This window comes from Bubalus kerabau, chromosome 8, assembly GCF_029407905.1.
Source record: "Bubalus kerabau isolate K-KA32 ecotype Philippines breed swamp buffalo chromosome 8, PCC_UOA_SB_1v2, whole genome shotgun sequence".
Lineage (NCBI taxonomy): Eukaryota > Metazoa > Chordata > Mammalia > Artiodactyla > Bovidae > Bubalus > Bubalus kerabau.
In genome coordinates, this window is record NC_073631.1 from 47,821,170 (window position 1) to 47,846,271 (window position 25,102).

The following is a 25,102-nucleotide window of genomic DNA, read 5'->3' on the forward strand; positions in this document are numbered from 1 at the left end:
GTAAATATATTACATATATATACAATAAAATAAATAAATACAAAGATATATACAAATATATATTACAATAAAAGGAAATAGAAAATTTAGTCAGCTTTGAAAAGTGGAGAGAAATCTGAAAAATCACTTTGTAAAAGTCTCACTGCTTTAAATAAATTATCTTTCATTAATTAAAAATTCAGTAGGAGCTTCTTATGGCACAAGCTCATTCTTTCATGAATTTGTACAAACACTGGCTCGAGCTTAGTTGGAGGCAAAGTATCCTTGAGGGGGTCCCAGAGCTGAATCAACTACTGAGGGACCTGATAGACACTTGCCCGGACTTCAGAATCCCTCTCTGTCAGGTTGCAAAGTTGTAGTCTATTCCAGTTACAAAAATGTCATGGTCTCTGACTCTCTCAATATAATAATTATATGAAGTAAAATTATGACATAACCAAATCTTTTTTGTTTTCTGTTACAATATAACTTTTTATGAACTATTACAAATTTGATTGTCAGTATATGTTTATGGGCATGAAAATGCCACTTGAATCAAGAGATGTTAGTATTTCAGAGATTTTGTACTGATGTTCTTTCTGCAAAGAATATTCTTGCCCAGCCAGCATGGCTGACTCCCTAATCTCCTTTAGATATTTATGATGATGTCACTGACTCAGTGAAGTCCTCCTTAGACATCTAAAATTGCAACCTCCAATACACTTATATGTGACACTCCTCCCAATCTGCTTCAATTTTCTCATTAAGAAATATCAAAAAATCCAAACTATACTATAATATAAAAACAGTATAAGTTATAAGACATATCCTGTTTGCTAAATAGTCTCATTTAACATACTGCATTTTTCATTTACATATCTTGTTCATGAACATAACCAAATCTTTGAGTCCAGCAGTGGTATTTACAGAGCTCTATAGTTTTAGCAATATCTTGGATGGTACTGCAATTTCCCTGAAAAGGAGTGTTACTTCTCTACAGTTTAAATTGTTTTCCCCAAGGAAATGTGGTTCTTTGTGAACTGCATTTGAAGGAATGTCCGCCTAGAGGGAGGAACTCTCTACAACACAGCAATTTATATTTATTCTTTGATGGCTAATTCTAAAAAAAATCCCTTACATTATTTATTATAAATACATGGGTATCTATTATTTATAATAGAATGGGGCAAAGTTGCAATACGCAAAAAAATTTAATAATCAATAAAATGCCTTGAGGCAACTTTGTTCCTTAGAGGTAGAAAGGCAAAATAATATTTAATTTATATTTTAGTGTATGTCCTTCTACTTTTTGTATCAAAAAGAGAATTCTTTTTGTAAGCAAAACTAATGTAAAGAAGTTTTTTTTTTAACTGGAAAGCTTGTGATCCTCCCTATTAGCTGCTTTGGAATGCTTTGAGAATATAATTATATTTTAATCAGCTCACAGTTTAATAGTTTTAAGAACAATACAAAATTATAACTGATTCATTTTGTTATACACCTGTAACTAACACAATATTGTAAATCAGCAATACCCCAATAAAAATGAAAATAAAAAATGATATGGAGTAAAACTTAAAAATTCTCACCAAAAAAAAACAAAAGTGAAATGATAGATATGCTAATTAACTAGATTTTATGTTTATGTATATCAAATCAACATGATGAACACTTCAGATATCTTACAACTTTATATGTCAACTGTATCTCAATAAAGCTGAAATTAAAAATACCATTTTCATAAGCTAAAAAAAGAATGATGAATATTCTTCAAAGGGCAATCTGGCAGTAATTATCAAAATGAAAATTACATATATACATATATATGTATAGGTATATATCTGATTCTCTAATTGTCTTTTTTCTTCTTTTAGGAATTTCTCCTTCAGAAATACTTTAAGTATACAAAAAATCTATCACAATATTCTTTGACTATCAACAGAGGTCCAGATAGATAAATTGGTACAGTGACATTCTGAAATAATGATATATAGTCACTGACTAAAAGAGACATTCATAATATATTGTTAAATTTTTAAAAATCAAGTTTAGTAAGGAAAATGTGACCCTAGAGAGTATTTCTGTATGGTCATAGAAAAATTTCTGAATGAATATATACCAGAAAACATGTCTACATTTTAACAGTGAAGAGTGGGATTCACATTGGAAGACTTTTAATTTTTACTTTACACATGAAATTGAAGAAAAACATTCAATTTATATGTGTTAGAATTCAGAATGAAAAGTTAAATTATTTCATCATAGATTGATGAAAATACTAAGAATATGAACATAGGAAACAGAGGTCTTATATTTTAAATACCTTTCCCCCCCCACTACAAATATTGGTACAAAAGCCTCTAAAAAAGGTAGTGGAACTTTTCACATGATCTATGAAGATCTGTTTTATTATATTTTCCAGAATATATTAAACCACCTAAAGTTGATGACTTTAGGCTTGAACTAAGATATAGAATAGAGCCTGGCTATAAGAGCCTACATTTACCAGATTCATAACATTTTTTTATCTACTAGAAATTCTCTGAGACTGAATAAGTTCATTACATCCATAAGGTCTCTATTTGGGATGAATTCTTTGATATTTAATAAGGAATGTGCCATATGTAAAGATTCTTCCACATTCATTTATATTCATGAGGCTTATCTCTAGCATAAGTCCTGTGAGGTCTAGCAAGGTGTATACTTTGACTAAAGGCTTCTCCACCTTCATTGCATTTATAGGTTTTTCCTTCAGCATGACAGCTTAGGTGAAGGTAAAGGATGAGTTCTCTTTGAAGGCTTTCCTGTATGAACTACATTTAAAAATTCTTTTCTTCAATTGGTTCTGCTATATTTCACTCAAATTCAATTTTGTCTTAGGTTTTTATTACATGCATTATTTTTATTTACACTCTTGTTGGAATAACATTAATAAAGAGTATTGGCTTCAGAATGGTAGAAAACACTCAGCTTCCTCACCAATAAAACAGAAATATGACCTAGACTGAGGATGTTTAGAGAAAAAGATGTATCGCCTGGCATATTACAGTTTCAAATAATGTTAGTTTCCTTTTCTCCCCACCCCCACCGCCTTGTAAAATATAGTGCTATTTTTGTTTTAAAATAAGTCAAAGTGGCAATTCAAGTGAACTTTTAAATTACAATGAGTATTTTTTCATATTAGAATTAGCAGAGCAGCAATCTTGCACAAAGTTGCAGTACAACATGCAAAATGTAATTGCTTAATCAATCAATTTAAGCAAGGAGATACTTAGCTGAAAGAAAACTGTACTTTCTATCAGTGGGTCTTTTGTACAGTCCAAGATTTGGGCTACAAACCTATCTGGGCATTTAAATTTATTACTTATGTGATCTAAATGGTCAAGTGGTTTTGCTTTAATAATAATGAATGTGCCTGTTAAAAAAAAAAAAAAAAGGGGACCCACTTAATACAATGTTAACTCAGACTGTCAATCTGTCCTTGATTCACTTATCCTGAATTATAAGCTTAAATAAAATCCCTCTGGAGCATTATAAGCATCTTGTGAAAAGGATCCTAAGCTAGAGGTAACATAATTCTTCTGGGTAGGATAGAGGCAAGAATTTGTAGAAAATAGCAAGAAGACGCTCAAACTGTTCTGAAGAGTTTTAAATAGTTTTAAGACCAATTTTTAATAAAAGCATCAACTGACATGGAAGGGGCTATAATGGAGATTGTTCTTGTTGGCCTATATGCAGTTTAGGTTTTCAAGGATATATGTAACATTCTTTGGGATTATCTCCCCAGAAGGGGAAGCCAATATAAATTTGTTTTATTAAGTTTATATTGCCTTTTTCTTGGTTTTATTCCAGTGAATAGCACTGAAATTTAAGAAAGACATTTTGAAAGACATTTTGAAATTTAAAAGACAGTTGCAGGTATGACCCACTTTTCTAAGCAATGACATTAAAAAATATAACTAATACTTTGTATTTTGGTCTTTTTATAGTAAATTCCTGATCAGAGACTAAGTTACGGCTGACCTGAGGAAAACATTTTCTGTGCTCAATTTTTTTCTGTAATCTTTGATGAGATGTTTTAAAATGTATTTCTTGAAAGAATTTCTTCAGAACAAATTTATAAAGCAAATCTCTAAATAGGGCGTGGGTGGTAGCAGAATGGGAGTCTTAGGACTGGAGGTTGGAAGGAACAGGGAATAGTCAGTTCAGCAGCTGAGACACTACTCTCTCTGTTTGCCCTCCGGCATCCCTTCTATGTCTTGCTAGTGCTTTGGAATTCTGGGTATTTCATCTATTTTCTGATAGCTATATTCTCATTATTGGAAAACTGGAAGACAAGAACAATTAATATTTGACTATTTCTAATATTTTATATGTGTATTTCAACATGGTCATAAAAATATTATATAGATGGTTTTCAATTTTGCCTTTTTTCATTTACATTAATAATATATACTTTCCCCAGATTATTATTAACTCTTTAAAAATGGGTTACATAATATTTTATTATATATGCCAAACTAGTCATTATTTTGTTGTCCTACTTCAAAATACATCACTAAATAATTATACTATTTATCATAATTTATGGGGCTGAGGAATTAAATTCTCAATTTTCTAATGCTCCTTAGATGTGTTCTATTAATAGATAACCCTGAGCTACGTTTCTTGGCGTATCAGAGTTCTGCTTTTCCTTCATATAAACTCCTAGATATTCAGGAGTGCCTTGTGGTCAGTGTGAAGCAGGTGAACTACTGAAGAAAGACTATGGAGAACAAAGACATGCTGAAGAAGTGAGCATCTGAACACTTCAGTACCAGCAGCCTCTTCTAACAACGCTACAGAAAAATCCTATCGTGGTCTAATGTTGTTCCAAGCTGTGAGGAATTAAGATTCTGATTTCATTCTCTTTTTTCTGTGACTTCAGTAAAGAAAGTCCTTTTTGAAGAGGAAGACAGTTGCTGTATTCTGGATGCTCACATGGACAGCTAGTTTGGAGCGGGAAGAGGTTATTGAAGCATGGCATTGCCAAAAGTGAAGATAAAAATGTGCTGCAAATTAAACAAGGAATTCCAGAACAATTTTGGCACACCTAATCATATGAACTTATTTTTTATTATTTGAAAATTTACTGTTTATGTTTTAAAATAGAAAAACAATTTGCTTAAATAGAAAGCAATGTTAGAACCCACATCAAAAGCAAACATGAACAAATAAGTCTTAACAGCTTGAAACAAGTTTACTCTGATCCATTTTAGCAATTCCATGGTTTCAAAATATATCCAATTATCATTTTAACTAATATTGTCTTTCTTAAAATGACCTCCCATTAGTTTAGATAATCTCATTTAGGTTTTATTGGACTATTTAATTTTGTTTGTGTTTCTTTATATCTTATTAGTTTCTGTGAGTATAATTTTTCTTTGAGTACCACTTTGGTCATATCCTATTACCAACAGCAATCACAGTTGGAACAGCAACCAATTTTTAATTTTTTTTGATTGCTTGTTATGTGTCATGCACTGTGCAAAGTGCTCTTCATATATTATTGAATAAAATATTCCTTTTTAGTCCTTTTATTGCTTAAGTCTGAATTCTATTTTATATGGTTTGAATATCTGATATTAATATGCCTCCTTGCTTTTTTTGTTGCACTTATCTGGTATATTAGTTTTTCTTTATTGATTTTCAACTTCTTATATTATTCTAGTTTAAGTCTTTCATAAATAGCAAATATATAGCTGATTTTTTTAAAACTTACTATGAAAATCTCACTTAATAAATGAACATAACTCATTCAAGTTTATTGTGCACTGATATATTTAGATTGAAAAAGCAAAAGTGTTAATTGCTCAGTCGTGTCTGACTCTTGGTGATCTCATGGACTATAGCCCACCAGGCTCCCCTGTCCATAGAATTCTCACTCAAAGTAAGACTACTAGAGTGGGTAGCCATTCTCCTCTCCAGGGGATCTTAGATTGGTTCATGCCAAACTGTTTTCTGTTTTCTATTTACTCTGTTTTTTGTTTATTTTTCTGTCACTTTCCTGGCATTTGTGGACTAAGTTCTTTTTATTCTGTTAAGCTAATGCTTTAGAAGTTATGTAGCCTATATATAGCTAACATAATTTCTTTAACACATCTATTTACCCTTAAAGCTTTCTACTAACATTAAGAGTTACCCAAGACCTATATTCTCACTCCAGGCAAGTAAAGAACGTTGGCAGTATTTTAATTCCTTTTTCTCTTCTTGTCAGTTTCCCTTTGTACCTTTCATATTGAGGTCATCTGGGCTTTAACTACAAACTTTGATTTAAATATTTTAATAATCAATTTTTTTTCAGTCTGAACTACAAGCTTTCCTTTTTTCCTTGCTCACTACTCTTTCTTGAATCTATCATATTTCTCTTGGATTAACTTCTATGGGTACATCTTCCATTAATTCTTTCAGAGAGTGTTCAGGAGTAGTAAACTTTCTGAACCTTTGTGTCTGCAAAGCTTTTTATTTTTCTCCAATACTTGAATCATATTTGTCTGGAGGAGAATGTTAAGTTCCAAATAATCCTCTCTCAGAACATGAAGATAATGGCTTCATTTTTTAAAACTTATGCTTTGTGTTACCAAGGAAAGCACAATGAAACTCATCTAAAGATTTAAGATTTTCACTTTCAACTGTGTTCTAAAGTTTCTCCCTTATGGTCTAGGACCGGGTATTTTTCCATCCATCTTGCTAAACATTTTCATTCATAGGAACTATGTCTCTTTTTTCTTCTAAGTTTTGGGAACCTTTCCTCTATTTTTTTTTTTAATATTTCATTCCACATATTCCCTCTGGCCCTTCCTCCTTTAGGAATTCCTATTATTTCTAATGTTAGAAATGCTATTCTTCCCCCTATACTTTACAGTATAGTATATACACTATACAATAATCCTAAGTTTTGGAAACACTTCAAAACTCAAATTTCCAGCTCACTAATTTGTTCTTTACCTATGCCTATGCTCATATTCAGGGGAAAAATCCACTAAATTTGTTTCAACAATCATATATCTTCATTTTTCACATCTCTATTTTTTCTTCATAAAATCTGTTTTAACAAATACAGTATGCTTTCTTATCTCTTTGAGGACATTAACTACAATAATAAAATCTCCATTTGTTTACTCTGATACTTCTATTTTCTCAGTTCTTAGCTGTCTAGTTTGATTAATTATTCTTATGCAGTGGATTTTCCTCAGATTTGATGATTCCAGATCATTTGCTAAGATTTGTATCCACTATTCACCCTTAGTTTTGGTGTAAAAAATGTCCATCAATGAGAGCCGATGTGCTCTTGGGTGGGGAGTACCATGGGGATCCTTGAGGTTTCCAGTCACCTGGCATTGCCCTGCTTCTCCATTCCAAGTGTTCACATTCACTGCTTGTTCCTAAGGGGAGAAGTGCCCGCACAGAAGTTGAATGCAGTGAGAGACTCACCTACTTGGCAATCTCCACAGCAGGACGTCAGAGCCCCATCTGATTCCTGTGTTCATTCAGTACCTATACCTTTTTTAGTGCCTCATTAAATATGCATTTTAAGTTATAGTTTTCTCCTTTAATCAGATCAGTTTTTCTTTCTCATTTTTTGTAACACTTCCTAATTCCTGGCTCAATTAGGGCACACTTTTTTCTTTCAGAGTGTCATTACAGATTCATTTGCTCATTTTCTATAATTTCCAAGGATTTGGGGCAGTTGTGGAAGACTAGAGTATGCTCTCTTGATTCAATAGTCTGATATTCAATTACTCAGCCATAAAAAAAAAAGAAATGCCATTTGCAGTAATATGGATGGACCTGGATCTAGAGATTATTATACTAAGTGAAGTAAGTCAGACAGAGAAAGACAAGTATCATATGATATTCTTTACATGTATAATATGGGCTTCCCTGGTGGCTCAGAGGTTAAAGCATCTGCCTGCAATGTGGGAGACCTGGGTTCAACCCCTGCATCAGGAAGATCCCCTGGAGAAGGAAATGGCAACCCGCTCCAGTATTTTTGCCTGAAGAATCCCATGGACGGAGGAGCCTGGTAGGCTACAGTTCACGGGGTCACAAAGAGTCGGACACGACTGACACATGTATAATATAAAAAAGTGATACAAATGAACTTATTTACAAAACAGAAATAGACTCACAGACATAGATAACAAGCCTATGATTACCAAAGAAGAAAGGCAGGAAGGGATAAATCAGGAGTTTGAGATTAGCAGATACAAACTATTATATATAGAATAAACAGTAAGGTCCCACTGTATAGTACAGGGAACTATATTCAATATCTTATAATAATCCTATAATGGAAAATAATCTGAAAAAAGAATATATATACATATATATCATATATATAGAACATATATATGATATATCTATCTATGTATGTATATATCTGAATCATGTTGCTATATACGTGAACCTAACACAACACTGTAAATTAATTACACTTCAAAACACAGCTTAACATTCATTACATTGTGGAGGTTCTCTAATATGAATACTTCAGTGAAAGCAATAAAACAGGTATTTTGAAAAGTTCTCTGAGTAGTTAAAAACATGTATGACAAGTATACAAATTCCATATTCTAGCAATGTGTTTCTCTACAAAGTCCCCTCCCACCTGAAGACAGCTTCGGCTAGGTGAGATACTGTAGTTGCTAATTAAATGATGTGTTTATAAGGCTAAGCCAAAGTTCACAAAGGCTCACATAAATTATCAGTTTATCTATTAAAGTTTCTATCTTGCTGAAGTAACAGATGTATCTTCTCTAGGAAAAAGAAAATAAACTTTAAAATCCCACTTAAAATAAACCTATCTACATACAGCTTTGTGATGTGAAAGGCAAACAATTTTTGCATCTTTGTGATCTGAGATCAAATAGTTTCATTCAAATGGTAAGGAAACAGAAATATTTGGAAACTGGGTTCCAAAAAAAGTCATAATGACTGTGGACACTTTTTCTTGCCTGAATTCATGTGAAATGTTTTGAAGATATTATTAGAGAGGATTGCATATTCTTTTTTCTCTTTCATAATTCTTATGGGAGAAAAAACATAATTAAAAGAGATGAAACTATTATATCCATATTAATAATTTATTTTTTTGTGTGTTAAAAAAAAGTGACCTCAAAGTGTCAGAATTCAATCAATTCAATTGGTCACTCTTGAATACTGTGGGAATTTAACACCTATGTTTTATGTCTGTTTCAGCAGTGAGCTTATGATGATAAATTGTCTGTGTGGGTGGTGATGGTTGAGGGGAAGAATGAGACAAATATTCAGTAAATCTGGCTCAAAAAACACATCAAGAATTTCACTACCAAGATCCTAATCTGTTTTTCTTTGTCAGTTCTTACCCTAGGTAAAAATGCTTCACATTAATTTGATTGTGACAGGATATCTTCACTGGAGTTTTGATTAAGAATTAACTACAACAGCATTCTCTCCTAGATCAATAAAGCAGCATTTGGGAGTGAGTAGGTATGGAGAAGGTATACACACATATACACATTCACATACAACATTACAGATTAAATCAGCAATTTATCACCATCCCAAAACAAAGAAAGTACTAGATTCTCTCATTATCCTTTTATATCTTTTTTTTTTATAATATAAGGGCAACATGGATAACTGGTTCACCAGATAAGGGTATAAATGAAGTAGTTCTGAGAGAGGGCAGTGTGGTCTGATATCCTAGGGGAAAAGCTGCAACAAAGCTAAGGTGTGGTTGCTAGAATAATTAAGCTGCTTTCAGAATTTAGGTGAGTAATTGTGTTCCAATTATAGTGACACAGGTGCTTTTGTCAAGCACATTATTCTATGTTATTGGAACAGAAATATGCTGACAATGTCATGGCTTGAAAGTACCAGCCTCTTAACTGTGACCAAAACCTGATATATCTTAGCACTGAGAATTGGCCAAAGAAACCATGTGAGTCACTAAGTGAATGGAATTTGGTCTGATATTCCTGTGTCTGTGTTGACTTTAGCTCTTTTTTCAAGCATAAATACTTTTATTTCTTTTGGTTTGCTTTGGGAGATGAAAGTTTTCGTTTAACCACAAATTCTCATATCATTAGTGCTCTGAGATAACAAAATGTCTGATCTGTTCACTGGAATATGTTTTTGCCAGTTATTTTTCTGGATTAGTACATTAATTTTCTAAAGTATGTTTCGTTTCTTTTAATATAAAATCTGTTCCTTTCTAAGCTTAATTCCTAAAGGGTTTTTCCGTGTGTTTGAACTAAGTCTCCACTAATGTTAGTACTGGAGAGCTGTGTGGACCATTAGTCGATATAGTAAAGCATTCTTTTGTTCTTCTATAGACGACTTTTAATAATAAAAGAGGACATTCTGGGAGAGGAAATATGTGGATATAAAGGCCATAGGTAAAAATAAATTTTATCTCTTCCCCAAAGAATAAGAGGACATTAGAACTTTGAGGAAAGAGATACATAGTTAACTAGCTAGCCAGTTAACTAAACAGGAAAGGGTTTGCATGTCAGCATGTTACCACTGGAGACTTGTGTTTTTCTCTCTGCTTTAGTAGGAAGGAGGCTGGGTATCTGGATATCACTGGGACATCACCTGAGTTCCCAGGGGTATAGGTCTCATTGAAAAAGAATAACCTGTCACTGCTGCATGGATAGTACAAACTTGGAGAGTTGAAGGAGTGGAGGTCAATGAGTCTTTGGTGCTTGAAAATTTGGTACCCTCTCATAGGCAGTAAGTTCCATTGTCAGGAAAGGGATCTGAATTGGTCTTTTATAGAAAGAGCTGATATGCTGGTGATGGGTCTTTTATCTCCAGAAAGTGGGTAAAGAAGACTTGGGTGCATGGTCAAAGTTCTAGATCCCATCATGGTCTATGAGGGGAGTAGAATGAGCCCTGTTTGTGTAAGGAAAGCAGCCAGCCTCCTGGGGAGATCCTGGACACAAGAAAGATAAACAATGGTTGCTGGTCCCTCAAGTAGACACCAGAGCCATACTGGACTGGAACTTCAAGCGTGACAAAAACCTCGGAAGAGAAGGACTTTGTGGACTTAAGGGTCTGAGCATTACTGCTAGGCTTGGAGAGGTCAATGGTACCCCCTGGGGGGGGGGTTGTCCCTCAAGGCTAGTCCCTCAGTTTTCTTCAGAGGCTTCTCACAGGCTAGATTTCCCTGAGGCAGGAAGAGCAGGGCTGCGTGTACTAGTAGAAATCTCGCTTGCAACAGTGAGAGATCCTGATGTGGCAGCAGAAAGTCAAGCAGCACAGCTCAGGCTGCCAGTCAGATTTCCCTCTTATCGGGTCCAAATGCAGTTTCTGGGCAATGCATAGGAAGTGGGGAACCCAAGAAGTCCATGGTGGCCCTCTGGTCCCTCAGGCACTTAGGTCCCATCCAGTTTTGATTGAATTTGTTGAGATCAGAGATATGTAAATACCTCAAATGTCGTATTCTTGAAAAGTTTCTGATAGTTAACAGTTAAGTCATTGCTATTTCATAATCATTATGAAACTATATTTTATGTTAATTTCATTCACCTTCATCATGGTTTCAGAAAACATGCACTAAACAGTAAGAACCTGGTTACAAGTGCATATTACTGAAAAAAAGAAAGAAAAAGGCCAGGTGAGAACCAGAAAATTTCTAGAATTCCAACACACACTTATCTTATGAATTTTGATTCTCTGAAGCTGTTAATTTTTCTCAATTTGCACTTCTGAAAGTACCATTCAATTAACAGAAATATCTTAGGGACACTGGACCCAGAAGAAGGCACACAGTTCAGAAAAGCAAGAAAATACTACCACCAAACCATCTTCATTGTTTCAATGTCAGGCTCGTCTCCTTCCTTTAAAAATCTCTAAATGGTAAATTTTACCCCCCAAACAACTAATTTGTTATAGATCAAAACCATATTCCACTAAAAATCAGTAACAGCATCTATATAAATCTCAGATCCCGGGGAGACAACTGAAAGTCTCAATATAAAAGTAGTGGAAAGATTTTATATGCTATACACATTGCAAAAAACAAAAACAAAACTTTTCCTGGTAAAAGCTGCATAAACAAAGATGAGATGTAAGTATTCAACTGAAGTTTAAAGATATTTGCAATCACAAATTTTTAGTATGCATAAAATAATTGACTGCTTAATAAAGAATGTTTAAGATAAGTGTACCCCTTTGGCTTGTCCATGATATGACTCTCCAGTATTGACTTAAGTATGCTTTTGCTAGTTAACAATATGCATTTAAAATATGTCCAGTGGAATAAATGTAAGTGCTATACACAGCATGGGAGATAACAATTACTTACCCTGTAGGCTGGCTCTCAAATTCTTCTGACCACTGCTCTTGAATATCCTCTGTAGAAAGATCTACATCCCGGGTGGTGGCAAAATTGAACTCACTGCCTTCATTTCCATGGAAATAAATGGAGTTCCCATCTGACTGACAGCTATGCTGTAGATAAAAAGAGAGCGTGGGGTGTCCATTGAATTGGTTTTGTGGCTGTATCTGTCTTATTCATGTATAATTAGAGTTTTTAGAAAAGTCACTATATTATTCCCTCTATGATGGATTCTGAAATCAAAAGAGCTTGTTACCTCTTTTTCTTTTTTTTGGTCTTATTTAATTCAGTTACAATTTTTTTCTAACTTATTAAGTTATCACAAAAAGAGAGTCAAGAGACCATTTGAGCTTTGCCACCTCAGCCTTCAGTGTGAAACAAGAATATTTTAATTGAAATAATTTCCCATCTTTACCACAGTCCTTGTTGTAGGAATTAAGTGTGATAATGACTTGTCATATATTTTCAATACTGTGGTTATGGACTTAAATCACACTGACCTTTTCAATATTCCATATATTTCTGGCTTGCCATTCAAACCTTTCACAATTTGTCTCTAAATGGGATATGAGCAGAATAGCTTGCTAATCAAAACATGGAATACAGAAAAGGTCAAAGTAATCCGTGATATGATGGTATACTCTCAGCCAGCTTTTGAGCAAAAGTTTCTGACCAGATCTAGGAAGTACATGATGTCCCCGATGAGCCTGTAAACAACAAACTTTGTCATTCTCTAGAAGAACCTCAGGCTTACAGAAAAATAAATAAATTTAAATTAAAAAAAAATAAAATACACATCATCACAAAAAAAGAAAAATAATTTCTTGTGATGCTTTTTTTTAATATACTTTTTTTCCAGCTTCAAGTGAAGAATCAAAGGCAAGATCCAACTATAGAGCTGGGTAAACTGAGTACTTAGCTTTTAAAAATATGATAAGTTTTTGCATTCATCATTTTCTGGTAATGTCACACATAGAGACATGCTAATAAATAAAAGATCAAACATTCTTTCAAGTTTTATATACTCTTAAAATAAAATAGAAATGAAGAAAAATAATTGGTGAGAGGATTTCAGTTAGATCCTGTGACTGTTGGTTCTGTAGGGCAAGGATCATATTCCTATATTCCATAATGCTTGGCATATGGCAGTAATTAAAAAATATTTGTTGAATAATTTAATAAATGAATAAATTATGATATGGTTATGTCTTTCAGGTAATTAACTAATTTTTATGGAAAACTCACAAGTTAGGAAGCATCAGGAAGTCAGTGGAGGGAAGAGGTTTATAATTGATTATAATAATAATCTAATCTTTGCTCTAAAAAGATTGTAGCCAAGTTGAGATGTATCAAAGGCAGTATATGGAAAGTGCTAATGAGTGAAAGGTAGCAGTCAGTCACTGTGTCCAGGGCAGGTCTAAATAAGCAGGCTTCATGGAAGAGCAGGTCTTCAATTGGCTTTAAAGGATGGATAAAAATCCAAGTTGGATGACAAATATGAATGAATGACAGGTGATAAGTAGGCATAATTTTGAGAATTAGATTGGAGCCTGACTGTAGAGGATCTTAAATGATATTCTGAGATCACTGCTATATTCCATCAGTGGTGATGTTCTAAAACAGAGCAGTAGTATGTGCAAAGAATTATTTTACGACAATTAAACTGATTGTGGCAGATAAAATCAATGGGGAGGGAAATCAGACTACTACAATGAAAGAGTAAAAAAGCTTCCAGAAGTTTCCAGAGTTTCAGGAGAGTTGGAGCATATGATTTTGGGGGAGTCATTTCATAGCACTAAGACATAAGGCATACACACTGTGCTTATCATCAGCTTGAAAGTGAAAGTGTTAGTTGATCAGTTCTATCTGATTCTTTGCAATCCCCTGGACTATAGCCCACAGGTTCCTCTGTCCATGGAATTCTCCAGGCAAGAAGTGGGTAGCCATTCCCTTCTCCAGGGGATCTTCCTAATTCAGGGATCAAACCCAGGTCTCCCATATTGCAGGTATATTTTTTACCATCTGAGCCACCAGGGACGCCCCCAGGTTAGATAATGCTATACTGTGTGGCAGGCTTCATCTGCTTGAAGATCTTCACACCACAATGAGTACACATTATTCATGGATGCTACACTGTGCTCCTTATATGCAATCCTTAATCCACACACATTGATCAAAACTAGGATTTAGTTTATTTAACAGTAAAATGAAACTGTCAAGTAATGACAAACCCAAAGATCCTCGACTAGTATGTACTCTATAAAGATAATGGAATGCCAACTAGAATAACAAAGATTACCTTCCTAATAATAAAGCCACCAAGCTCTAAAGAGTGGTTTTTACAATTATCTTCTCATTCTGGAATCCTGAGCAACTGCAGTTCAGTTCAGCTCAGTCACTTATTTGTGTCCGACTCATTGTGGTCTATATTCATTTGGAATTAATATGATTTTTACTCTGGTGCAAATGATATTAGGTCACTGTCCAAGTAAGAGGCAACCATGAAACATCTATACACAAGAAAATGGAATAATCTCATGTTACAATTTAGAAGAATATATTTGTGTAATGAAAAGAGTGATTTGCTTAATATAAAATCTTGGTCACTTCTGACTAAACGCCAATTTAATTATTTCCATTTTGATTCTGTTTACCTCAGAACTGTTTGCTAATATTTGAAGACTCTGTGTTACACATAATTATGCTTTGCTACACTTTCAAGATTTATTTATTAACACTTTTGATGCATCATTTTAATTTAGTTGCTGCTGCTGCTGCTACTAAGTTGCTTCAGTCCTGTCCGACTCTGTGCAACCCCACAGATGGCAGCCCACCAGGCTCCCCCGTTCCTGGGATTCTCCAGGCAAGAACACTGGAGAGGGTTGCCATTTCCTTCTCCAATGCATGAAAGTGAAAAGTGAAAGGAAAGTCGCTCAGTCGTGTCCGATTCTCAGCGACCCCATGGACCACAGCCTATCAGGCTCCTCCATCCATGGGATTTTCCAGGCAAGAGTACTGGAGTGGGGTGCCACTGCCTTCTCCTAATTTAGTTGAGATGGAAATTTTATGTAAAGAAACATCATTATGAAACTGAATACCATATTGTTAAACTCATTTCACAAACTTAAAATAAGTAGCTATTTTTAAAAAATAGAGGTATATTTTAAAGGATCTTTTTGTTAGTTATTTGGCTGTTACCAAACACATTTGGTGGTTTAGTAGACCATTTGTGCTAATATAACTGTCATAAATTAGCTATCAAAAATATATTTTTTATATTTCTTAATTTTGTATCTCTGTGAGATTATGGGTATTCACTAAACTCACTGTGATGATCATTTCATGAGGTATGTAGTCAAATAATTATGCTGTACACCTTAAACTTCTATAATGTTATATATCAATACCTCAATAAAGCTGGAAGAAAAAATTAGCTGTCCATATACCTTTATACCCTGTATGGGTAGAGGTGCTTGAACATCCCCCTTGAACCCAATTCAATTAATTGCGCTGAGGAGATTAAGGTTATTTAAAAAAAAAAAAAACCAAATACTAGAAATTAAAGCATTCTTGACACAGAATGAAAACTCAGTTACTGTCCACCCTCAAGGAGTTTGGGGATCAGAATCAGAAGGCATGTTCTGTGTTGATGTTTAAAGAACAAAATTCTGTAAAGCAGTTATCCTTCAATTAAAAAATCAATAAATTAAAAAAAAGAAGGCATGTTCTGATGCATTATCTCTACTGAATGGCTACATGGTTCTGCACAACTCATTTAACCCATCTAGGCCTCAGTTTCTTAGGCTGTAGACTGGGGCCACTAATGTCTATATCCTAGAGACACTGTAAGAAGCACAAATTATATTATATGTGGAAGTGGTTTTTTGGAAATCTCTAAGTGCTACAAAATAATTATTATTTTATTTCTGAATATGCTATTTTCCAAAAATAAGCTATTATATTCCCTTAGCAGTATATACCCATAGCACTAGGTTATAGAGAAATAGAACATTTAAATCTATTTTGAACTGTGTTTCTCACTGTAAGGCATTAAAATTCTTCAGAACAACTTAAAACCTGTAATAAAATGTAAAAGAATACACTGCACAATACAACATGGTAAAATATTACAATCATTCATTAATTTTCAGAATATACTGAATCATGAATTAGAACTTTAAAGCTCTCCAAATGTTGGCAGATTACGAAACGTTTCCCTTAGGAAAACTTAATGATGCAAGGAATCTGCTGCCACTTTTCTTACAGATGAACTTTCATTGTATAACATACATGTGTTTATGTTAAAAATCCAAACAAAATGTGAATTTAAAGAATGAAAAGAATTTTAGCAAATTACTCAGTGATTTTAATACCCAGTTGTTTTTGCTTTACATCTATTCAAATTCATGTCATTTACATGCAATGACAATTAAAATCTAAACAACTTCATAAAAGTTATATTTCTAACTCTGTGAGATATATGAGCTCTTGATACAATAAAAACAAGAATACTTTGGAATTTAGGACAATTTTATATTGTGTATGGTAAAAATATAGCAGGTTTTCTTGAACAAATGATTACAAATAACATGTGACTTTCTGAGTCTCAACTTTTGAATAATTTATGGTGAATATCAAATAATTAAGAATTTATTTTGAGTAAAATAAAGATATAAATTATGCAGATGGTTCTATATATTTCCTTCTATCCTTGCTGCTGCTGCTGCTAAGTCACTTCAGTCGTGTCCAACTCTGTGCGACCCCATAGACGGCAGCCCACCAGGCTCGCCCGTCCCTGGGATTCTCCAGGCAAGAACACTGGAGTGGGTTGCCATTACCTTCTCCAATGCATGAAAGCGAAAAGTGAAAGTGAAGTTGCTCAGTCGTGTCTGACTCTTCATGACGCCATGGACTGCAGCCCACCAGGCTCCTCCATCCATGGGATTTTCCAGGCAAGAGTACTGGAGTGGGCTGCCATTGCTTTCTATCCTTAGCCCTCCTAATTATATAATGACATTAAATATTACTTTTACTTCATTATTTTAGCATTGACCAATGACACATACTTTATACTTCTAAGTACTAGGAAAGCTCCAATTTTTAAAAATCCCTAATATATCATCCTTATTTGTTTCCATCTATCAATCAAAAATATTTCTCTACTTTGCTGTTACATGGATTTCCTTTACTTGAAAAGCAGAACACACTGTAACTAAGTGACATGGATTTGCCATTCAGAAAAACATCAACAGGAAACATCAGTGCAAATTCCTCAATATAACAAGTCTTTGGCCACAATTCAGGATAGCATTTTCCTAAGGTTGCTCTCTATACTCTGCTGAAAATGTTAATGATTTCACCTCTGTACTTGTAAAAAAAGTACTTGCAATCACCTCCACCATAGTTTAATTAGGGTTTCATCAAAGATGAACACTGAGGCACCTCTTAATATTATCTCCCTGGGGTCTAATGGCCCTGATGATTCTTTCAGGTATCTGTAGCCTTACAATTTATTTTTGACGATATTCTTTTAGTTGGAGTGAGTATACTGGGCATTTGGGCAATGCCAGCTTGCAGAGAGCTGGTGGCAGATGGAATGAAATCTGCCTGGTGTGCCTTCCCCTCCACATGAGCAGAGAGCCATCCATTTCCTCCATTAAGGAGTTGTCACTCAGCCCACCCAGCTGGAAGACCATTTTTGATAGCCAAGCTGGCTGGTGGCAGACAATTCAGATACAAAGTGCACTTTAAAAGGAAGCTAAAACATCATCTGTAGGAAAATTGAAAATGCATGGCTTCCACCACAGCCAATTTTTTAATGACTGTAATATTTTAAGTGATTATTTTTGCCACTTCAGATTGCTCCTTAGAGAGGAGAGGTTTTTTAATTAAAATCTAGGCAATGCAAACAGATGAGATATGAGGAGCAGAGGAAAGAGAAATAAGATGAATAAAATTAATTAAAATGGCATTGTTGGCAGAGACATAAATTAGCCACTGTCTGGCTGGAAACAAAATATACTGGTATAAAAGTTTCTGGATTCAAGTGAGATGTGTGACTGAGTGACCAGAAATGGACTGACCTATAGCATTACATATCATTGTGTTTTCTAAGCCTGTCACCATGCTATAGCTATTATCATATAGAAATATATATTTTCTACACCTGGTTCAATGGTCTTTAAAGGTATAGACTTTCATGCTTATAAAGAAAAAAACAAAATAGGAAGAGAGTGATTTCTTTCATGAGGCATTTTGCACACATTCAATTTCTAGGTAATTTAATACCAGTTAAAAAACTGATAACTTGGCTATAAACACAGTCCAGGTGCAGGAGGGCTGAAGTGCATTTTCTCTAGTCAACACAATAGATTCAACCACAGTGAGCAAATTTTAGGGAGTTCAAAGAGTCTTCTTTTTTTTTTTTTCTCATTATTTTCTGGATTCATTAAGCATTTGAACCACTTTGTACTATGATTCATAAAGATTCAATTTATGGTATATTTTATGACAAGTGTGTAATTATTTGGCAATAGTTACGACAATTCTAAAACAGCCATAGTGACAGATTTGAATTGGAGTAATGAGAGAAAGAATAACAATGAAAAATTCCACACAGCAGTTGTTAACCTTGTCTGTAGAGATCAATATGACTTTCACAGTGTCTGAGGTTTTCAGTCTTGCCTCCTCAAATTAAGGCCCATAACACCAGACACAACGTGGTGGGCTGCAAGATACTGAGGAACAAAAGGGCTGGGACTTTATTATACAATGTAGCTGGCTTTGAAAATCAAAGCTGTTTGATCTTAGAGAAGTCATTTAGCTCTAGGAGACTCTTTATTTTCATCTGTGAAATGGGGGCAATTGTGAGGATTAAATGAGATAGTGCAAGTAACATGCTTATTCTAAAGATTGCTAAATCTTAGGAAATCAGTAAATGCTAATTCCCTTCCTTCTTTAATCCCCTATCTTCATTCATTTAACAAATCTTACCTTAATGAGAACCACTATGCAAATAATTGAGCTCTGTGGTGTGCTAAGTACAAAGATGATGGGAAAGGTTACTAGGTTTTGTATGTTCATATAGAATAAAATAAATTTCACATTGAATATTGTACTAACTTGTAATAATTAGTGATTAATGTGTCAGCTTCAGATCATAAACAAACAAGAAAAGGGAGGCTCTGGGGATTTGTTTGAATGGTTATTTTTAGTAGAATTTATTGAAATTATTTGTTTCTGTGTTATTGCCACTCTTGTCATGGTGATTTGGCTCAATTCCATGTTTCACTAATGCTATTCCACATTAATTACTGTACAAATAGGCCTCATTGGGGGGAAATTGTGAAAAACACACTACTTACATTTAACCCTTCATCCCCAAAGTACTCTTATTAGTTTAACAAATTATATTCTGGCTCATTTTACAATATCATGTACCCACCTCTTGGGGGAAACATGACAATAAGAGTAATGCAATCCAAAATGAAGAACATCCCAAGCAAAGCGAATTTAGAGAGACAGCATGCAATTAACCAAGCTGGAATCTGGCCAGAAAATTGTAGTTAACATTCCGATTCTTAATAGAAAAAGACATGAGAACATGGTCTAGCCACAAGTCTTACTGAGCTCAGGTTTATCCTCATTAGAAAGCCAGTACTCAAATCCCTCAAGTCACAGACCAGATAGTTTCCAGTACAGCGATTTGCAAAGCATATTTCTGGAAAGCATATCTGATTTCCTCCTGTTTGTCCTTACAGTCTAAAAAAAGAAAATCATTAAATGGATTTTTGAAACCTTTTTCTGGGGTGCCCAACTTATGGAAGAAAAGTTAGGCATTATAGCAGGCAGATATTGCTCTGCCAGGGGACTATACTCTCAAAACACACATTTAGAAATAAATTCTGCTTTGAATGTAATCATCCTTTTAACCATTTGTCTTTGACTTTTTTCACTAGCATCAACTTGTGTTAAGACTTTACATTTTCAGACAAATTAGTTTACATTTTTCCCATAATTTGGATGTTACAACCTTTATTCTCCATTAATGATTCAACAATTTGTGATAAAAGTATTAGACAAGTGACAGCAGAACCCCAGAATGAAAGCTCCAATTCTTATTCAGGACTGGAGATCTGCCTAGTGTCCACTGGGATAATGAATTTGGCAAATGCATAATGTACAAGAGCTATAAGAAAATTAATAGACTCTCTTTTCTGACTTAATGCTTCTCCTTAATGGGTTGTTGATTTACCTAATTCACCTAATGGCTCCTCATTAGGGCCTTTGGTGTTTGTTAAACTAGGAAAATTGACATTATTATTGGATATTTATCAACAGTAAATGGAAGAGAGAGGAAGCAGTCTAACTGGAAGTAGAAATAAAAGATTAAGATATGGCCCTTCTAAATTCTGTATACTTAGTTACTCCCAATCCTTGACATACATCTGCAAAATTTAATAAATTACTTTTTAAGAAAAATTATTTTAAATACATTTGATCATAGCCTATTCTAAAGGACAAACCTTCACAACAGAATCTGTGACATTTAATGTTGATTTACTTCTCAACACAAGTTGACATAAATGTGCAGAAGGAGTAATCTGGCATTCTTTGCTATCCATACAATGAACTAGGATAATAAATAGAAAAAGATTAGCAGGTGCAGGCACAGCAATCAGAGTGGGAAGATTTCTTAAAAATAAAAAATACACGGAACAGCAGCTATCTCCTAGTGATCTGCATTTAATCTGTGGGTCAATTCCAGAGTTGACAGAAGCCAGTGATTTATGCCTTTGCAAGCTGAGGGTAACCAGGCTAGCTGAGCAGATAAAAACATTTATTAACAGTGACTGAGCAAAGCATGCACTCTCTCTCCCACACAGATATCAAGGAGTTGTGGATGCTTCATGCTTTCAAAATACAAATTTTGGCTGCCACCAAAGATGGGGGTAAATAAACAAAATGAAGCAGCTGCTTGACCAGTATTTACCTCCATGGCATATTGATCCATTTGCAAATTTTGCTTCACTGGGTACTATTAAAGGATAGAAAAAACAGAAAAAACAAAACCCAAAATATCTCCTCATACTTCTTTCCAAATCATTTGTTTCTGGGTTCTTCTGAGTACTTTCCTGACCTTTGCAGGTCTTTTCTTTAACAGGGAGATATAGAAAGCAGGTAGCTGCAACAGCTCCAGGCTGACCCTTTAAAATTTTACATTTAGCACTTTTCTTTGAACTTGAAATTAAGGACATTTTCAGACTGCAGTATGTGTGTTTGAGGAGTTGGGAAGAGATAACTTTGATGGATTCTTCTGGATGTTTCAAGAATGACTAAGAAAACCTGGGCATTAAGTTCTCAGGCTCTTTATAGACATGCAGTGTTTACCTACTGTAGATATAAAATTTAGATCAAAAGGCCTTCCTCATAGTGCTGGCAACTACAGATGATTCATGAAATGCCACCATTACTACGGCTTCTTTTACTACTTATCCTAATTATGGTTGTTATTATTATTTATTATCCAGTATCCATGCTACTCAATGGAGATGTGTATCAGAATCCTACGCAAGGTGAAACACTGATTCTTGATTCTATATGTTTGAAATGGAAGGGGCTGAAAAAAATCAACCATTTCCCTTAAACTTTGATGGCAAAACCAATACCATTCTCAAAGAGTCAGAGCACCAGAAGTTGCCCTTGGATTAATCATTCTCCCATTTCAGGCAGGAAGAATGTGCCTTCCACCATTAAATGTGGCAAAACCCCCAAAGCCACCAGGGAATGGCAGCTGTTGGCAGCAGTAGCCGATTCCAGCAACTGCAGACTGACACAGTATATCCCGTATCTTCAGAATAGAAACAACTGACACAAGAAATCCTTGATTAGTCTAGAAATCATTTACAAAATTATAAAAAAAGAAAGGATGCAATTGTTTATAAAAGAAGGAAATATTATTGAAAGTGAAAGTGAAGTCGCTCAGTCGTGTCCGACTCTTTATGACCCCATGGACTGTAGCCTGCCAGGATCTGCCATCCGTGGGATTTTCCAGGCAAGAATACTGGAGTGGGTTGCCATTTCCTTCTCAAAAATATTATTAGAACCAGTAATTAAGACAGGTGATTCAATATCAAGTGAGTTCAGACTCCTTGCCTTTGAGTCCATGGCTGGCTTACTGTGGAGATTGCTAATGAGGGTGGTGCTCTGGGGAGCTTTCTGACTTCCAGGACTAGATTTATAGGCATTTAGAGCCCCACCTATTTGGTTGTGAACAGAGGGCTACTTAGGGATTCATGGGAAATAATAAAATCATGATGGTAATTAGAAACACTCTAAGAATGTGTTGCCCCTTTTCTTCCACATGGGCAAGCTCTCTGGAAAAACACTGGCCGCTAAGTCAGACAAGGCCATGAACTTGCAAAGAGAATGGAGGAGAATCACAGATGGCTGCCTAGGAAGAACATATTAATTCTGTAACCTCTTACAGTCCTCTTTAGCTTACCAATCCAAATAAAAAAGAGCAACAAACATAAGGTCAGGTTCTACATTAAAAGCTGATACTATTAGACACCTACTTCATATTAATTACTAAAGAGCCAACAGATGGTAACGGCTTTCTACCAACCCAGGACAGATTTAAACTGGTGACCTATAATTGCAGTTCTCCAGATCACATAACTCCTTAAGTTAATTACTCTATTTAGTCTTCTATCATTCTGCCCTACTTGAGATAAACAAGGACAGGCTCAGATAAAATGGATTAAATATTATTACCAAAGAAATGGAAAACAAATCTAAAGAAGATAAGGAAAAATATGTACTATGAATGCTAGTGACTCATTTTTATCTTTCCTATTTGACCTGCCACTCTTAAACTCTATTTTCAACATCAACAACCTCACTACTATTACTTCATTTTATGAAGAGCACTTAAAAATCATTTGTTGTTAATAATGAAAACTACTATTAATTTTTTAATTATGTGAATGTCATTTCAACTTAATTCCAATGGAAACTGGTCCTTTTGGCAGTTTGACTGCCAAAAGTTACACCTATGGGAAATACTTGTGTCCAACCTAATCCATTTACTTCATTTGATTTTGATATCATCTTAATGACATACATGGATGACATAATTTATGAATTCTGTATTTTTCTATCCTATTCTTCCTTCTGCCCTCCTAATTGGGGTTGTCAGCTCAATCCTTTGCCTTCTACTTATTTTTCTCCATATTCACTTCCCTGTGGAGCTTATTTGTACTCAAAATTTTCAATGAAGAAGACATGTACTTATTAAAACCTTTCTATATGCCAGGCACTGTTCTAAGGTTTACATGCGTCTTCTTATTTAATTATCACAACAGGAATGGATACTACTATCATCCCTGTTAAAGGTGAGGATACTGAGAAACCAAGAGGTTAAATAACTTGCCCAAGATCATATGGCTAGTAAAGGGTGAAACCAAGATTTGAACCCTGTTAATTCTTAACAGTTTTGCTCTATCCAGTCCCATTCACAATATTTTTGCCCTCATGTCATCTTTGAATATAAAATTTATTTTCTTTCTTCACAAACTAGATCTTGGTATTTTTTCAGCTTTTTATTTGTTCAACTAGCACAATGTATCATGTGCCAAACACTGGAGATTCAAAAATAGCAGAAACAGTTCCTAAGCTTAAGAAGCTAACATGCTAACTAGGGAGACAAACATAACTACAAAGAAACATTGTAAATGCTCTCATAGATGTGTATATATGCTGTAACAGAATGTTCAAATAAGGTGCCAATAAAACAGGTGCTACTCCTCATTCCAAAGTGAAATGATGGACCAAATATAAGGACCTAACAAAGTGAAATGATGGACCAAATGTAAGGACCTAAACAAAGTGAAATGATGGACCAGATATAAGGACCTACTAACAAAAGAGGTGGTAAAATGACTTAGCCACGTCCCTAAATTGAGAATGAGTGAGCCTGAAGCTGCAGTAGGTTGGCAGCTGGAAAGCAGAGAGATGATTCCTTTCCAGAGGGTTGTTGGTGAACTGTGAGTCACATCCATGACCTTGCAGGGGAGGAAGGTATCATCTACTTGCCTCAAGCCTGGGACTCAGGATTTCAAGGCCATCCCTTGGAAGGGATTCTGTAAGGGCTTAGACTAACAACTGGGGCTGCCTGGCAGGCAGCTGGGTAACAAGAGGGCTGCATTTTGAAGTAACTAACTTCTTTTCTCCCAATGATGGATTCAAAGTGAATGTTCACCATAGACTAGGATTGGACCCATGCACACGAGAGGAAATCTGGTCTAAGATCCTGCCCACAGGGGCTTCCTGGAGGGGCAAAGAGCCCTCAGCAGAAAGAGGCTGAAGTCATAAGTCAGAGTCCCAGTGGGAAGTAGTAGAAGTAGACATAACCTGAGAGATATACATTGGGGAGCTACAGGTGAGAAATCCCCAGTTTTGGTGAAAAGTGGTGACATATCCAAAAAGCTTCGTGATGGAGCCAAGAGAACTCCAGCTTCGATTACTTGCCAGATCATGAGATCAATAATTCCCACTCACAACAATAACTGCGCTCGCTTCTTCTCCTTCCTCCTGACCCAGCCCTGGATGATTCAAAGGTTAAAATTAATGACTTAGTGGAGGAGGGGGAAGGAGTTGACCACTATCTCTTTCCTACTCAGAAGACTTCAGCTGGAGGAAAGGAGATGCTACGGGTGAAGTTTGGAGTTTGCATTATTATGGTGAACCATGTGG

General features: G+C 34.9%; 1 protein-coding gene across 1 annotated transcript in view; it reads right to left on the minus strand.

Moving 5' to 3' along the window:
• Positions 1 to 25,102, minus strand: part of RELN (reelin) — a 553,687-nt gene that overhangs the window by 215,706 nt on the left and 312,879 nt on the right. Inside the window, exon 11 of the mRNA XM_055590184.1 lies at positions 12,314 to 12,459. Coding sequence (XP_055446159.1) covers positions 12,314 to 12,459 — 146 coding nt within the window. The remainder of the gene's footprint in view (positions 1 to 12,313; positions 12,460 to 25,102) is intronic.